General features: G+C 42.4%; 2 protein-coding genes across 2 annotated transcripts; one reads left to right on the top strand and one right to left on the bottom strand.

The window, feature by feature from the left end:
- Positions 1 to 712: 712 nt before the first annotated feature.
- Positions 713 to 8,902, top strand: dnajc11b (DnaJ (Hsp40) homolog, subfamily C, member 11b). Its single transcript, XM_085456244.1, has 16 exons — positions 713 to 845; positions 1,480 to 1,609; positions 1,704 to 1,777; positions 1,857 to 1,958; positions 2,082 to 2,210; positions 2,305 to 2,427; positions 2,895 to 2,968; positions 3,066 to 3,255; positions 3,392 to 3,477; positions 3,880 to 3,996; positions 4,094 to 4,249; positions 4,618 to 4,687; positions 4,896 to 4,953; positions 5,189 to 5,331; positions 5,415 to 5,544; positions 5,652 to 8,902. Exons 1-16 carry the CDS (start codon positions 771 to 773, stop codon positions 5,675 to 5,677), a joined length of 1,683 nt encoding a protein of 560 aa, XP_085312370.1. The 5' UTR covers positions 713 to 770; the 3' UTR covers positions 5,678 to 8,902.
- A 92-nt stretch (positions 8,903 to 8,994) lies between these two features.
- On the bottom strand, positions 8,995 to 17,488 carry phf13 (PHD finger protein 13). The gene is made up of 5 exons (XM_085456243.1): positions 17,020 to 17,488; positions 16,080 to 16,181; positions 14,434 to 14,613; positions 11,790 to 12,201; positions 8,995 to 11,692 (listed from the first exon to the last, which is right to left on the bottom strand). The coding sequence occupies exons 1-5, from the start codon at positions 17,062 to 17,064 to the stop codon at positions 11,460 to 11,462; spliced, it is 972 nt and encodes a 323-aa protein (XP_085312369.1). The 5' UTR covers positions 17,065 to 17,488; the 3' UTR covers positions 8,995 to 11,459.

Here is a 17,488-nt window from a genome sequence, read left to right as displayed (position 1 = left end):
GAATGTGTGCATTTACTGACATTTCCTGTAGTTTCTTTCTCAGCAGCAGCGGCTGAATCATGTTATATGCACTATGGAAATCAAAGAGGGTGATCTTCACCATGTCGCTCTCTGTAGTATGTAGATGACTGCAGATTTAATCTGTATTCAAACTGCAGAGGGTCAAGAGATGTCTTCACCCATGTCTTAGTTGGCAACTAGCCTGTAGTCATTGAGCTCTGAGGGTATCAACAGTGATTTGGTTGTAAAATCTGATTCTGGTCTTTTATCTAAGGATAAATGTAGTGGAGTACATAGTACTCAGTTCTCCTTCTAAATATAGTGTAGAAATATAAGGCTGCAAAATGAAATGTCCAAGGAAAGGAAGTAGTAGACTCAAAGAGGCTATTATTAGCGATGCACAGATTGTGAAATGTTTAAATTACTAGAAGGCCAAGAACCAATGCCAGTAACAAGATTTTATTTACTTATTTGTTTATTTATTTATTATTTCTTCCACTGTACTTCTTTTTAGATAGTACATAATTTGTTAAACACCCCGAAATCTGTCATAGCCAATCACAGTTGAGTGTTTGGCGCACATTCAAATTGAAGGATGACAAAAAAAAAGTCATAAACTGACAACATACATTTTATAAAAAGCCCTTTTCTCCTTGTATGTATACAGCCAGCAGAGGACGACAGAAAGACAGCGGCTCCTCCTGTGACTGACCAATGAGCTCCCAGAACACTGAACGAGTGGGCGGGACCGAACCGGACCAAACGCAAACATGGCGGCTCCCTTAGATGATGATATTGAGTCTAACAATCAGGACTTCTATTCACTGCTCAACGTTAGGAAAGAGGTAAGGTTAGCTTCGTGTTTATCAGTGATGTCCGACGTCAGCGGACTTTTTGCTGTGACCTCTGTGTTGGGTTTTAATGAGAAAGCCTTCTGCAGCCCGTGTGCTCTCATCCTCCAACCGAATAACGCTTCTCTCAGTCGGCACCATCGTCGTTAGAGGTTGAGACCGGTCGAACACCGGCAGGCTGTCTATCTACTTTACATGGAAGTAGGCGCTGGCAGAAATGCTACGATCGTCTTGAAGAACATCCTCTGAAATCTGAGTTTTCCTAAAAACTGGGGCGAATATGAGCTGTGTGGATTGTAGTTGCTCATCTAAGTAACATTAGATAGCATTAGGTACACAGGGGCAGACTCCTTAGCTTAACGCGTAGTGCATTATTACGCTTTTTGTTAATGGCTTTTTAATGTAAACGCCTGCTGACTGTTTTTCACTCTTGAATTTGGACGCACTAATGCAGCAGTGGTGTTTCAGCTCTCAATTAACTGATTAGTCAGTTAATTGATTGAACAGACATTAATTCAGGAGGCTGTGGCAATTATTTTCAGGCAAAAATACCCAACAGTTGCTGTTTTAATCAGTTTAATTAGTCAGCCATTCTCAGGGGTGACTCTTGTCCTGTCTCCTGCCACAGGCCACAGCTGAGGAGCTAAAGGCATCATATCGGAGGCTATGTATGCTCTACCATCCAGACAAACACAGAGACCCAGAGCTGAAAAGACAAGCTGAGCAACTTTTCAACCAGGTTCACCAAGCTTATGAAGGTGAGGAATCTCATAGTTGTAAGGCATTTAGTAGGTATAGTTGAACTTGTGAAATGAATTGTCTGTCTTCGGGATCTGCTTTCCCTCTGCTCAGTGCTGAGTGATGCTCATTCCAGAGCTATCTATGACATCTTTGGGAAGAAAGGGCTGGAGGTGGAAGGCTGGGAGGTATGTTTCCAAACATAATCTACTTTTCTTGCATTTGAGTGCTGTGTCTGCGTCACCTGCACTTTGTGATTCTGTGTAGGTGGTGGAGAGGAAGAGGACACCGGCAGAAATTCGAGAGGAATATGAAAGGCTACAGAGAGAGAGAGAGGAGAGGAGACTGCAGCAAAGAACAAACCCTAAGGTTTGCAGCATCATAACAGCACGAAACAGCCCTGTTTCCACGTTCATTGCATTATGTCTCCCACTCTTTTCCTTTTTTCTTAATTAATCCTGTCAATCTGTTTGTCACGGCATCATTATTCAGGGCACCATCAGCGTTGGTGTGGATGCAACGGACCTGTTTGACCGCTATGATGAAGACTTTGAAGAGATGCCAGGAGGAGGCTTTCCTCATATTGAAATCAACAAGATGCATATTTCTCAGTCTATAGAGGTACAACAAACATTCACTTAGCCATTACCGTCCACCCACGTGCTAGCCTGAGCCAAGATCACATCGGTATTCTGTGCTGTCTGTCTTTTTGCAGGCTCCTTTGACGAACTCTGACACAGCAGTGCTGTCTGGTTCGCTCTCCACGCATAATGGGAACGGAGGAGGAAACATTAACATGACCGTGCGCAGGGTTATGTCAGCCAAGGGCTGGGGGGAGGTACGCACAAGCAGACACATTTACAGAGAGAAGCACATTAACGTTTTGTTTTAATGAGTAGGAACTTGTCCATCCATCTCATTATACCTCTGAGGAAGTCTGTGTGCCTATCCAGGTGTTTGGGCACATTGTCTCAGGAATGCTTTAAAGGAATTTTTTAAAAATGTAGCACAGATGTCCACCTGGATTTGAGGAGAATCTGGGTAGAATGTGGTGGCCAATGATCAAGGTCATTGTGACCTTAAATACATGCACCTTTAAGCTGAAGTGATTGTACAGATCTTCCTTGGTTGAAGACCAAATGGAAACTTTGATGTAACTTGCACTTTAACTAGTTGGGAATCATACACCTGCAAGCTGGTAATTCTTGCAGACATGATGTATGTAATGCGTAAGGCGGTAGGTTCAGTTTTTGTAGCCTTCTACAATCTCTTCTTTCCGTGCACTTGCATCTGCATTTGTTGCAGGTGGAGTTTGGTGCGGGAGACATACTGGGACCTCTTATTGGGTTAAAGGTGTTTCGCAATGTCACACCACGGTGGTAAGACCCAACTTTTTGTCAATAATGCGTCAAACTGCAAAACTGCATTCTCCTTTCATATCTCCTTTCTGTATGATTTTTTTTTTTTTCTGTTCAGTTTCATGACAGCCCAGTGCGGTTTACAGTTCTCACCTCGAGGTTTGCGACCGAGTTGTTCTCTGATGACAGCGCGGCACCTGGATCAGAACACCATGGGTTATCTTCAGTGGCGCTGGGGGCCCAACAGCGCCATGACTACCAGCCTTGTCCGAGACACCAAGAGCAGCCACTTTACTCTAGCTCTGCAGGTACATTCAAAGATAAGCATGCACACAAAGGCTGCAGCAGTACTACGTCATTACTTTTATTAATTTGATCATTTTTTTCCTTATTATTTCTATTCTTTATTGCTGTTCTCCTGGCTTTCCAACCTGCATTGTCCAGCTGGGCGTGCCACACTCCTACCTGATGATGAGCTACCAGTACAAGTTCCAGGATGAAGACCAGACCAAAGTTAAAGGATCTGTGAAGTATGTGTGTAAAAAGTGTCCTATACATGCAAAAAATAGTTTGCTGATATTGTGTTTGGGGTCATTGCCCAGTTGCATGTTTATGCTGTGTTTGGTTTTATTCAAACATACAATGAAAGTTATAGAAATATAATTTTACTTTTTCTTCTTGTTAGCATATTCAATATCATAACAATAGCTTATTCACAGAGCTAATACAGATTAAGACATGATCTGTAGTTGTTGCATTAATGGAGACATTATTTTAAAAGGTAATGTAACATTTAAAACATGCTGTTTTCTCACAACAGTGATCACCACTTATAGTAGCTCTAAAAGTCCAATTGTGGCCATGCTATTCTCTTTACTAGCTGCCTAGTTTCATTTATCTCCCTGTTCACTTTTGTATCCCCGTGTTTCTAGGACAGGCTGGTTTGGCACTGTGGTAGAATATGGAGCAGAGAGAAAGATCAGCCGACACAGTATACTGTCAGCCACTGTCAGCATTGGGGTCCCGCAGGGAGTTACACTCAAGATCAAGTACGGGCCATCTACAGTGTGGTCTCACTCTACTGTGTGTCTTTGCCTCACTGCATGATTATCTTATAAGAGTGTGCTTACATTTGGGCTTATGTAGGCTGGCACGTGCAAATCAAACATACCTGTTCCCAGTCCATCTGACTGATCAACTGCTGCCCAGCGCCGTCTTCTATGCCACTGTGGGACCTCTGCTGGTCTACATGGCCGTCCACAGGCTGATCGTTATCCCGTACACACAAGCACAGAAAGAACAGTGAGTAAATGTCCTCTGCCTCAAACAGCATCTCACATTGTCCCAGCAGAAGAAACTCTTGGTTCCAGGCTTGTTCTCAAAAACTCGTAAATAAGAAAAGATAATTTTCTATTAATCATCACCTGGTTCTCCTCTACTTTTCTGTATTTGATCTATGTTTTTTTTTTACACTTAATGAATAGCATGATGGCCAAACTTTACACATCAGATAAAGGTGATCAACTCTGCTGTAGGGGGGAAAAAGAGCAGCATTTCTATTGCGGGTGTTGTTAATACTAGAGGGATTTCTTTCATGCTTACACTGTCATCACAGACGCCTCCAATGTGAATCCCAGCGGGTGATTGTTGTCTGTCTCTGTGCCTCTCAGAGAGCTGGAGCTGCAGAGGAAGAGCTCTGCCACAGACATCGCCAAGAAGAAGCAGGAGGCAGAGTCTGCTGTGAGTACTCGCATGCTGAAACACAGTTCTTTATTGTGTGTGGGGGATAATTGATCATTGTTTCTGAGTTCAGCTCTCCTCATTATGAACTCATGACTGAATCTCGCCAGAAAAGCTCGCTACAATCCTATCCTGATTTTGCTCTCTTTCTAACCCCCCTCTCCCCTCCTGCCTTCCCTATTTTTTTTCTCCCTCGGCTCCTCTGCAGGTTCTGCTGATGCAGGAGTCTGTGAGGAGAATCATAGAAGCAGAAGAATCCAAGATGGGTGAGAGTATATACACACACACGCACACACAATAAAATCATTGCACAGTGTGGAAAAACTGATATTTCTTTAAGTTTGTATCCACTCAAAACTTGGTAAGAATCCATATAATTGAAACACATGTCAAAGTAGCTGTCACACTACATAATGCACTGTAACTTTAGATCCTGTCTGTCTGACTCCCATAACGTCATTGCTGTGAAGCCAATCATGATGGATGTATATTACCTTTTAGGCTTGATCATCCTGAATGCTTGGTATGGGACGTTTGTGTCAGACACCAGCCAGAAGCAGGAGAAAGCCAAAGTCATCGATGTGACCGTGCCTCTACAGTGCCTCGTCAAAGACTCCAAACTCATCCTCACTGAGGCCTCTAAGGTGCGTCAAACCAAACGAAAGTTTCTTTCCGCATCTGATGTACATCTGCATGCATTTCTTTTAAACTGTTTCTCTGTGTGCAGTCAGGGTTGCCCGGTTTCTACGACCCTTGTGTAGGCGAAGAGAAGAGTCTAAAATTACTCTACCAGTTCAGGGGTGTCTTGCACCAAGTCATCTCTGCAGACACAGAGTCGCTACGGATACCCAAGCAATGTTAGTATGCGAGACTATTAAGAGTAACATTATTTACCATAGTATTCAACAGCACAGCATCTGCTTGCATCCGTGTTCAGATTACTAGTGTGTTTTTGTCTCATCAGCTCACAGAATTGAGTCCGAGTCCTAGAGGGCAGCGCTGTCGGAGTACGGCGAGGCAAACGGACTGTGTGAACAGAAGAACCCAAGAATGGAGGGGGTCACATCGAAAATAAGCTGGCCTCTCTCCTCTGGCCTTCTTCTGTTGTGACGTTAGCAAATCCGATAGTTCCTCCACTCATGTTTTCCTGTGGGCCAGCAGAATTCAGTCAGCACTGACAAGGTGTTGCCCTTTGTGTCCCCACACCTGAGAGAGCTGCTCAAATACCTGCCTTCTGCAGGGGAGAAGACCCTACAACCCTACAGACCTACAACATAGATTTATATATGCACTACACAAGAGGGCCTGACACTCCCTAAATGATGAGCTAAAAGTGGGGGCTCTACTTTACCCCATATCATTGTAGTCTTTGTCCTATATGTGTATCACATTGATAGTTTTGATCTAATATTGGTATGGCATAGTCATTGCAATAATTCATGTAAATGTTTCTGGTCGCAGATCACGTCTCACTAACCCCGAGGCTAGCCACGACTGAGGAATGACTAAACTCGAGTTTTTTGTTTTTTGTTTTTTTTTAATTTCTCATCATCCGCTCAAAAAAAAAATCATCCTAATTTATTTATGATTTTAGTGCCGCTATCTGCTGCTCACTGCGGTGCCGGTCGGCAGGTGTTAACTGGTGCTCTGAACTTGTATCTGTGAAGGCTGAGATGTAGAAGAAAGGGGAGGGCTTGCTCGGGGAGGGAACGCGGCAGTTGCCCTTTAATGGTAGAGTTCCAACTGAAGAGAGGGAGAGAAGCTCAAATTCCACATATTGATTTTTAATATCTATTCTAGACTGCAATTTAAAGGCAGAAATTCAGCTTGGATTTGATTTGCGTCAGTGTTTATTGATTGACTGTGTAGCTGCAGCCAAAACAGAATTTTCTATAAGGACTTTAAATACAGTGAAGGTTATAGTTTGTACTTCTCTGATGTATATCTGGAACAAATCCAGTGGTAGCAGTAAAATACTGGCATGGATTTGAAACATTTGGATTATTTTGTAATTGGTTGGATGCAAATTGGAGAAGATCAGCACTTTTGCCACATGTAGCTCATTTGCTGCTGATGTAATTTATTGAGCTTAACACGTTGGCTATGAAATCAAGCCCAGCTGCAGTCACAGATCAGATGATTCCCCCTTTACACTCCACAATTGCCATATCTGTAATAGGGCTGTGCATATGCAAGCCACTTTACAATCCACCTCTACCTTTCATGGTTTGTATTGATCTGAATTGATCATTCTTATACACTATATTGCCAAAAGTATTTGCTTGTCTGGCTTCACACACTTTTGAACAACCCGTTTTTAATCCACAGAATTTAATATGATGTCGGTCCACCCTTTGCAGCTATAACCGCTTCAACTCTTCTGGGAAGGCTTTCCACAAGGTTTAAGAGTGTGTTTATGGGAATTTGTACATTTGTGAGGTCAGACATGATGTTGGATGAAAAGGCCTGGCTCACAGTCTCCGCTCGAATTCATCCCAAGTGTTCCGTCAGGTTGAGGTCAGGACTCTGTGCAGGCCAGTCAAGTTCTTCCACACCAAACTTGCTCAACCGTGTCTTTATGGACCTTGCCCTCCCCTCCCCACACTGTTCCCACAGAGCCCTCCACCAAACTTTACACTTGGCTTGATGCAGTCAGACAAGTACTGTTTTCCTGGCAACTGCCAAACTCAGACTCGTCCAGTGGATTGCCACATATAGAAGCCTGATTCATCATTCCAGAGAACACGCCTCCACTGCTTTAGAGTCCAGTGGCAACATACTATACACCACTGCATCTGAAGGTTTGTATTGTACTTGGTGATGTAAGGTTTGGATGCAGTTGCTCTACCATGGAAACGCAATCTGTAAAGCTCTCTACACACTATTCTCTAGCTAATCTGAAGGTCGTGAAATTTGCAGATCTGTAGCTATTAACTCTGCGGAAAGTTGGCCGTCTCTGTGCACTACACACCTCAGCATCTACTGACCCTGATCTGTGATTTTTATGTAGCCTACCACTTTCTGGCCGAGTTACTGTCATTGCCAAATGCTTCCACTTTATTATAATAACAACTATGACAGTACCACGCTTGAATTCACTGAGCTTCTGAGAGCGACCTGTACTTTCACAAATGTTTGTAGAAGAAGTCTGTATGCCTAGGTGCTTGATTTTATACGCCTGTGGTCATGGAAGTGATTGGAACACCTAAATTCAATGATTTGAGTGGGTCAGTGAACACTTTTGGCAATATAGTTGTCAATAATATCTACTCTATTTTGTGTCGGGGTCCTTCTGCTGCTCTCTGAGGTGGAGAGACCGTAGAACAGAGGCACATGTTTCCATTGACTCTAGAGGTTTTGGGCAACTGAACCGTAGCCTCACCAAAACCACAAAGCTATATTGTCTAAATTAGGTGTTACAGTGTTTTAGTTTGTCATATTTTAATTTAATACTATTCTCCCTGATGCTTTCATTGAAAACAAATCAGACTCACACTCATTTTAAGCGACACGCCACTCTATAGTTGCAGAGGGCTTGTATTACTATCGTTTAGATGATAAAAATAATATTTTTCTCCCTTATTCACAAAGCGTCGCCACTGCAGGTAGCACCACAAAGTTAATTTGGCAGATTTTCACACCACCTCAATTCCTCGGGGAATTCCGACACATTCCCCAAGGGATTTGTCTTCTCTTAGGACTGAACCCGGGATCTTTTGCTTGCAAGGCGAATGTGTTCTGAAGCCACTTTATGTGGTCATACATGCACTAATTCTCCTTGGCTGTTATTTGCTCCTCTTAATGGTGAGGGAAAGGCAAAATATCCTATGATACACTTAACTGTTGAGAAATTGGTAGGTGATGTAGCACAAAAGTCCCAAAGATTTTAAGATTAGTTGCACCCTGCTCCTGTTTATTTTGGTGTATTGAAAGGGAGAGCTGTTATACTGCTCTTTGGTTGGGATTACTCTTTCAGCGTCCATTTTGCACTAATTGTTTGTAGTATTTGTCTTATGTTGTTTTAAGTGTGATGTAAAGGTTTCTTGGTCAAGTCATCTGTCACCTCTGCTCTGGTGCCACCCTGAGGCCTGCAGAAAGAGTGCTCCCTGCTGTTACATTCCAACCCATCATCCAAACTGACTGGCCGTAGTATTTAAATGTTATGAATGGTTTCAGGAGCCCGTTTGTGTGTCCTGTAAAGACAATAAACATGATTAAAAGATGTTTGGCATTTGATTACACCCTCCAGAGTCACAGAATACACTGAAGTTTTATACCTCACCCCGCTAAAAAGAAAAAAAATCAAGTTAAAATGGTAACTCTTTATTTACAGTAGTTTACAATAGTTTCACAGAAACAGTGTGCACCACAGAACAAACGCTTTCTCAGTAAGAGGATAGAACAACCCAGGTTCAGATTAAACAAGCTGTATCACAATGAGCTTCCCCCCCCCTCCAACATTAATTTACACTAATGTCTTTAAGACGCACACTCAGAATTATGAGCTTGTGTCTGAAGGAGTCTTCAGATTCTCTTCAAGACAAGCATGTCCTGAGAAACAGCAAAAGTGATTTTAGTTCTTCAAATGTCTTAAAAACATAACTTAGGCGACTGCTGGGTACAAACCAGTTAACCCACATTTGTAAATACCAGGAGAGTGCACAGATGAGTTTAATCGTTCAAACTCTTGGAAATTCTTGTTCTTTACACAAAAAAACCCCCAAACAAACATTCTTCGTCTGTTTTAGTCGTTCCCTGGTCAACTCTTTGATTCTGCATTATAAAACCCCATCACCGACAAGTATCCAAGAATCTGAGTCTAAAATCTGTCACTCTACAGTATGGCTTTTATGCATTTATTTATATATATATATATATATATATATATATATATATATATATATATATATATATATATATATATATATATATATATATATATATATGTTCAGAAACACACAAGTCCCAACAGCAGATGGCACATGAATAACAAAGCTTAAAGTTCTTTTAATCCAAATGGGAGCAAGTTTTCCATCAATGGTACTCCACATAGAACCGAATACTGCAATGCAAAAGTTAACGGGAGGCGATTACTCACTGAGATCTGACCTTCTGCTCTGACCTTCCAGAGACAAACCACCACTACCATGGTACTAGGGGTGCACTGATTTGAAAATTCAGAATCAATACAGAATAAAAATCTGACTTCCATTTTTTTTATGTTTTTTTTTATTTTTATTATTATTATTATTATTATTATTATTATTATTATTATTATTATTATTAAGCATTACTCACTTTGGGCCAGGATGACAAATGAATCGTTATAACAGGGGAAGAAGAAAAAAAAAAAATCTGTATGCTACATGTCAGACGGCAAGTGTAGACAACAGCCCCGATTCTCACAACGTTGTGCAGAGTTAAAAGTGTAAAAACAACTCAACAGGGCCAACATGGGCCAGTACCGGTGTGTTGCTGACACATCAGTGCATCCCTACTTGATGCTTTGCAAAAGACTTGAAACCCCCTCCCCCCCCCAAAAAACAAAAAAAACATGGAGATTGGTTCAGACAACTCATAGCAGCAGATGCATCGCCAACACCCTTATTTAAACGCTTGCGTGCATAATTTCAACCGGAAATCTTCATTGAAAACTGAAGATTTCTGGTCTGACACCATTCCAGTTACAGATACCTTTTTTTCACCTGTCAGTACTGCAAACAGGACTGTGGTTCCCTTCTATAAATATATTTGTCTCTGAAAACTTAGTCAAGCGCATCAAGTGGTTAACTAAAATCATACTGACCAGATATAACAGGATATACTGAAAACCTGACTTTTGTCATTTGCCCAATTTTTCTTTTTTTCTAAACTGTTATATAACAATTTCTTTATTAGGAACAAATGTGGTCAGCGAAGAACACTGTTTAAACACGTTGAGAAACAAAGTGTGAAAGCTTCTGTGTATGGCTGAGTAACGTGTTGATTCAGAGGAATACCAGTGTCTGGAAGACAAGATCTTGGTTCAGCTGTATGAGCTAATGGCCTCAATGATATTCTTGAAAATGTCTTAAACAAGAAAAGCAGAACAACAAACTGATGATGCAGATGCAGACTCTAGCCTCTTATCCTACATCTTTGTTCTATTCGATTATACCTCAGCTTAATACTATAGCACCATCTGAAGCAATTGACACCAGCCTCAACTTGTTTTCCTGTTTTAAATGGTTAATTATGTAACATCAATAGAGGCATCATAGAGAAATTAAATCCAGTTTAACCAGATCAGAAAGACACACCCGTCTCTGAAAGAAAGGTTAGGTGGATTTTTTTTTTTTTTTTAAAGTGCAAACCATTTTTCCCACAAATCCCAGCATGCACCATAGTGGGTGGCAGTTGTGAGAATTCTCTCAATATGGCAGTTCAAAATGCTTCCAGTGTTCACGAGACACCAAGCCCCAAAAGTAGCGGTTTGTTGCTATGCTAATGTCATCTACAGACAGACATCCATTCAGTGATTGCCTTACGCGCAGAGTCTGTAGGAAGCAGAAACAAACCTTAGTAAATCTAAAATAGCACTCAAATTGTTCTCAAATGGGATAAGGGCTCGGGATAGGTCCACTAAAATGTTTGTAGAAAATATGGGTTCATGGTTGAACCTTGAAGGAGAGAGACTGAAGGGTGCGAGACCTGAATCTGAGGAGGAGGGGCCAGTCCAGTAGAGGGTTAAAGTAGGAGCGGTACGGGTCAGAGTTCAGGATGTGGCCTGGGGTCAGTCCAGCATGTGTTTGCGTGGGCCTACACGCGAGCGGTGGGAACGTCGAGTGTCTGGAGGTCCGTGTGTCTCTCGGCAGCTTTGGCACACGTATGTCTCTGGCACGTGACTCTTGCGGATCTTAGCGCATGACAGGTGGATCCAGGTGTTGCACTTGTTACATTCGATCATGGCGCGTCCCGCGAAAGGCTTCATGCAGAAACATGTCACCAGGTCCCACGAGTCATCATCTGAAAAGAAAGGAGACAGAATACACTGAGCTTCCACTTTATTCATTCATCAGTTTTTTAAAAACATTTAAGCATTTCTGACCCCAAAATCTCTTACCAGAGTCTACCATTATATCCTCATCCTCCCCTGAGCCATCTTCGTCTCGGAACACCACCTGCTTTCCCTGGCGGAACACCGTTCTGTTTCCTGAAAAGCCCTCCACCTTCTGTATCTTTACCACCCCTTCCTCAAGGTCTCGTCCGTCCCAGTATCGACGCTCTTCCTTGGGTTCCTCTTTGCAAGGGGACGGGCTAGGCACGCACTGGGGGTGGAGGGGAATGCTGATGTCATCTTCTGGCTCTTCTTTGATTGTTCGGCCGCCAAAGGAAAGCGGGCACTGCAGCTCTGGGACTGCTAAGTGAGCCCCACGTTCTTCAACAGACTGATGCTCCCTCTCCTTCCTCCTCTTCTTCTTCTTCAGCTTGTCAGCTTTCCTGCGATCATCTGGATGCAGGGTAGTGATTGTGTGCTGCAGAGGAGAAAATTTAATATCCATTTGAAAATTATAACAAAACTTTTACCTGGTCAGATTATATAAGGTTGATGATGTGACATACAGTGGGGCAAAAAAAGTATTTAGTCAGCCACCGATTGTGCAAGTTCCCCCACCTAAAATGATGACAGAGGTCAGTAATTTGCACCAGAGGTACACTTCAACTGTGAGAGACAGAATGTGAAAAAAAAATCCATGAATCCACATGGTAGGATTTGTAAAGAATTTATTCGTAAATCAGGGTGGAAAATAAGTATTTGGTCAATAACAAAAATACAACTCAATACTTTGTAACATAACTGTTAGGGAAAATGTTCTAAAACACTTCTTCAGTAAAGACTCAGAGAAGAGAAACACACAGAACTTCTTGCTAGCAAGGGCAGCCTCCACTCTAAGAGACTCCAGTGAGAGAACTGCCCCGGTCTTTATTTATACTCCATTGAGCGTATGTGTGTGTGTGTGTGTGTGTGTGTGTGTGTGTGTGTGTGTGTGTGTGTGTGTGTGTGTGTTGATCAAAGGGTCATATAACATGAAAGCACAAAAGGTACATCCTTGATCATAAAGAGGGTAGTCTCCCCCACCCTAGATGGCACGGTGAGGAAGTCCAGCAGTTAAAGCACTTAGACTAAAACAGACATAGCTACGTTAAAACAATAAAACAAGGTACGACCTCTCCCACGCTCCCAGGATGTGGGGGTGAACCAAGCCTGCTAAAAATCACACATCCTGTCACTACCAAATAACTACAAACAGCATCCTACCATAAGCAAACTTATATCACTAAAAGATTATACTGACTACTAAATACAATTTTCCATTGACAATAACCTTTGTTGGCAATAACAGAGGTCAAACTTTTACTATAGGTCTTTACCAGGTTTGCACACACAGTAGCTGGTATTTTGGCCCATTCCTCCATGCAGATCTCGAGAGCAGGGATGTTTTGGGGCTGTCGCCGAGCAACACGGACTTTCAACTCCCGCCACAGATTTTCTATGGGGTTGAGGTCTGGAGACTGGCTAGGCCACTCCAGGACTTTCAAATGCTTCTTACGGAGCCACTCCTTTGTTGCCCGGGCGGTGTGTTTTGGATCATTGTCATGTTGGAAGACCCAGCCTCGTTTCATCTTCAAAGTTCTCACTGATGGAAGGAGGTTTTGGCTCAAAATCTCACGATACATGGCCCCATTCATTCTGTCCTTAACACGGATCAGTCGTCCTGTCCCCTTGGCAGAAAAACAGCCCCATAGCATGATGTTTCCACCCCCATGCTTCACAGTAGGTATGGTGTTCTTGGGATGCAACTCAGTATTCTTCTTCCTCCAAACACGACGAGTTGAGTTTATACCAAAAAGTTCTACTTTGGTTTCATCTGACCACATGACATTCTCCCAATCCTCTGCTGTATCATCCATGTGCTCTCTGGCAAACTTCAGACGGGCCTGGACATGCACTGGCTTCAGCAGCGGAACACGTCTGGCACTGCGGGATTTGATTCCCTGCCGTTGTAGTGTGTTACTGATGGTGACCTTTGTTACTTTGGTCCCAGCTCTCTGCAGGTCATTCACCAGGTCCCCCCGTGTGGTTCTGGGATCTTTGCTCACCGTTCTCATGATCATTTTGACCCCACGGGATGAGATCTTGCGTGGAGCCCCAGATCGAGGGAGATTATCAGTGGTCTTGTATGTCTTCCATTTTCTGATGATTGCTCCCACAGTTGATTTTTTCACACCAAGCTGCTTGCCTATTGTAGATTCACTCTTCCCAGTCTGGTGCAGGTCTACAATACTTTTCCTGGTGTCCTTCGAAAGCTCTTTGGTCTTGGCCATGGCGGAGTTTGGAGTCTGACTGTTTGAGGCTGTGGACAGGTGTCTTTTATACAGATGATGAGTTCAAACAGGTGCCATTCATACAGGTAACGAGTGGGGGACAGAAAAGCTTCTTACAGAAGACGTTACAGGTCTGTGAGAGCCAGAGATTTTCCTTGTTTGAGGTGACCAAATACTTATTTTCCACCCTAATTTACGAATAAATTCTTTACAAATCCTACCATGTGGATTCATGGATTTTTTTTTTCACATTCTGTCTCTCACAGTTGAAGTGTACCTCTGGTGCAAATTACTGACCTCTGTCATCATTTTAAGTGGGGGAACTTGCACAATCGGTGGCTGACTAAATACTTTTTTGCCCCACTGTAAATCTGTCTTACATCTTTCTTGGCGTGGCTGGACAGAATGGATCCTGGCTGTGGACGCTTCCTGCTCCTATCCTGGGGGCCCTTCAGGGGGCGTTGGGGGCAGGAAGATGCTGGTCCTGGGGTCCAGCCATCACTGTCGGCTGTGCTGCCTGTACTGTTCGGGGGGCTTGAGCTACTGCGCAGTGGAGAGTCCTAAAATAATAAATGGAAGTGCAGGGGTTAATTCACTAACATAAGGAGATGAAGTAGGCTACTAACAGGTAAAAAATTAATACATTTGCAATCACATGACCATAAAAATAAATCCCTGAAAGGAAAGCGAACAAGTCATCTGTTGATGGTGAAGAAAAGGAAACTAAGTCATCCAACGTTAGTTATGATAAAAGAAACTTCACATAAACCAGAGAGAGGGATGTCACATTTTATTTTGGTTTTACAGAAAATAGCACTAAAAACAATGCTCTACTTTAGTTGCAGCAGTGGAGAATAACAGAACATTTGATGCTATCAAGGGTGTGTGTCACTTTACAGGAACATCTCTACCACCTGGTGCTTCTTATCTAGTCTGAATAAAAAAACCAAACAACAACAACAACAAACCCCCCCCCCCCCCCCCATTGCGTAACAAAAGATACACTGTTATCAAAGGATGCAGCTCTACATCCTTTGATAACAGGACATGGCTTCCATGTTCTAGACAGTGGAGGAGCATGTGTTAAAAAACAAAAAACAAACAAACTGTAATTAGACTAAAATGAATGTTTTCAACAAGTTAAATGCATATAAATCTGAATGAATGACCAGCATGAACAAGGCTACTTTCCATACAACCGATTCAGTTAACCTAGTACATAGTAACATCATAGATGGCTGTATGTGTGAGAGAATAATAAAAAAAAAAGATATATATAAAAAAAAAACCAGACAAGGGCAAAAGAGACCCATGTATTAAGCCAAGAGTCCATGTAAGTGCAAAAAGAAAAAAAGAAGATAAAGTTCTTAGTTGAGTATGTGTAAAACTAAAATAAACACAGGCAGAGAAACTATAAAGCCAAAAGAATCTGTTAAAGTAATCTCCCTGTCTGGCCATCTCCTTTTTGGTCCCCAAGATTAGCAGAAGACAATAAAGTCTCATGTCCGATTTAGCGAGTGAATAAAATTCAAGAAGATAATAATAATAAAAAAACAATAATGAGTGGCAGCAGTTGCATTAAGTCATATTATAACTGACAAATAGACCACAGGTTTAGATTACTTAAAGTTAATCCACAGTGGATATGCAAGATCATCTGTAACTGATCCAAATAATTTTGTCAAAGAGTAGCTCCGGTTTTAGAATAAAGCTCATGATTAAAACAGTCCCCCCCCCCCCCCCCCACACACACACACTCAGATAACCTCAGTGACAGGCTTTGGGTCTTGATTATTTATCATTTTTACAAACATTTTGATTCTGTGTAGATTTCACTTCTGCTGGTCAAGACTAAATATTTTCCTACTTTGTATGGTTGTTTGTTTACATGCGGAAATATAATGCAACTATGTATAACACAGGCGATGCTCCTGATTAAAACATTTAAGAGACACCGTTATAGCCCAACTAGACAGATGCTGATGTGAAGAAGAGTGCACAGCCACCGACCGCCTGGTTTTCTTACCTCTTGAGGGTATGGGATGTAACCGGCATATGCCAGAACAAAAGTGCAAAACTTGTTAAAATCCTCCACTGTCCTCCTCCTCCTGTACGGCGGACTGAAACCCTGAAACACAATCATGTTACTGAAGCATTAGCTGCAATAAACCTGCACTGCCAGATATGGCGTTGATATGAACGACGAGTGATCGCGCCACACATCCTCTATTGTACACGGTGGGAGAAACGGCGACTAACACAGGCAAAAGTTTGATTCACTACGCCCACGCACACACATATTTATCTATAGACATGAAAGTGAACCTTCCTGCCAACCCCCACCGACAAACCCAACTAAAAACGACAGCTAATGTTAGCTTGGTCGGCTAGCGGTAGACCGCAAATAACTCACTAGCTACTGCTAACCAGCTAGTGTCACTATAGTTCAATTAACGGACAAAACAACGAAGCCGCGCGGTAATACATATTACAGACTATCAAGGAATAACAAAGTGCAACAAAAGCATCATTGTCCGCCAGCTGTTACACTGCGAAAAATCCAGATGGCGTGAATATGATGGTTAGTCAGCTAGCTTTAATGTTAGCATGCTCCGTAATGATGATGGAATGTTTTATTCTCCATGAAGCATACAGTAAGGCTAACTCGCAGGTTTCGTGAAGTACCGTTTAAAGTGGCATTAATGACTCATTTTCATGCGACATGTAAAGTTTTATTTATAGAAAGCTGACAGCTTGTTCTAATACCGCGGGAATGTTTGGTGTGTATAACTTGTCAAATTTTTCCACTGGCTAATATTATATGTCAACATTAGCAGCAGCAAGCTAACGCTAACTAATCAGCAGCTGCTAGTCACAGTGACAACCTCAAATAAGTTGACATTTGCTAACGTCGCTAGCCGTGACTGCAAACTACTCACTGTCAAACAATTATATAAAACACTCACCTCCGACTGAAATGCATGGGATGTCGATGGGTTTATGTCACCCATCTTTACCGAGTAGCCGACAACCTGACGGCTTTGGCGATAACCTGGCAGACTGTCGAAGCTGGCAATCCGATGGGACCGTAAACACTGAAGTTATTTAGCTTTTGCTTGCTAGACAGCTAACGGTAACGTTACCTATGCTAAAAGCTCGAAGCAACAGTGTTAACTCAGTTTGCCACAAGCAGCAACGATAACACTACTTGGACTCGCCTACAAACGCTAGTCCTATCCGCTCAAAGTTATAAAATGTAATCGCCGACTATCAGCAAACGTTACTATTGTATTTCCATCGAGCTGTCCGGCAATTTCTCCGTTTGATCCAGTTAACAGAGTGCTGAGGAGGGTGGGGGAACGGTACACTTCGGCTGTCACCAGCTGCCTGCCCCTTGCTGCTTCTTTTTCTTCTTCTACTCATTCAAAGTTATTT

The sequence above is a fragment of the Copadichromis virginalis genome, linkage group LG5, assembly GCF_057382275.1.
Source record: "Copadichromis virginalis isolate Kocher_CV1m ecotype Utaka linkage group LG5, C_Virginalis_male_GT1.1, whole genome shotgun sequence".
Taxonomy (NCBI): domain Eukaryota; kingdom Metazoa; phylum Chordata; class Actinopteri; order Cichliformes; family Cichlidae; genus Copadichromis; species Copadichromis virginalis.
Note: the sequence above shows the minus strand (reverse complement) of the source record. Positions and strands in the feature narration are given on the sequence as shown.

What these genes read in the sequence shown, in the direction of transcription:
- phf13 (XM_085456243.1), bottom strand. Translation starts at nt 17,064, where the DNA reads ATGGGTGACATAAACCCATCGACATCCCATGCATTTCAGTCGGAG. An exon ending in ACATCCCATACCCTCAAGAG is followed by an intron (nt 14,614 to 16,079) that starts GTAAGAAAACCA and finishes TTATTATTTTAG; the next exon opens with GACTCTCCACTGCGCAGTAG. An exon ending in CCAGCCACGCCAAGAAAGAT is followed by an intron (nt 12,202 to 14,433) that starts GTAAGACAGATT and finishes TCTCCTCTGCAG; the next exon opens with CACACAATCACTACCCTGCA.
- dnajc11b (XM_085456244.1), top strand. Translation starts at nt 771, where the DNA reads ATGGCGGCTCCCTTAGATGATGATATTGAGTCTAACAATCAGGACTTC. An exon ending in AGCAAAGAACAAACCCTAAG is followed by an intron (nt 1,959 to 2,081) that starts GTTTGCAGCATC and finishes ATCATTATTCAG; the next exon opens with GGCACCATCAGCGTTGGTGT. An exon ending in TCCTCACTGAGGCCTCTAAG is followed by an intron (nt 5,332 to 5,414) that starts GTGCGTCAAACC and finishes CTCTGTGTGCAG; the next exon opens with TCAGGGTTGCCCGGTTTCTA.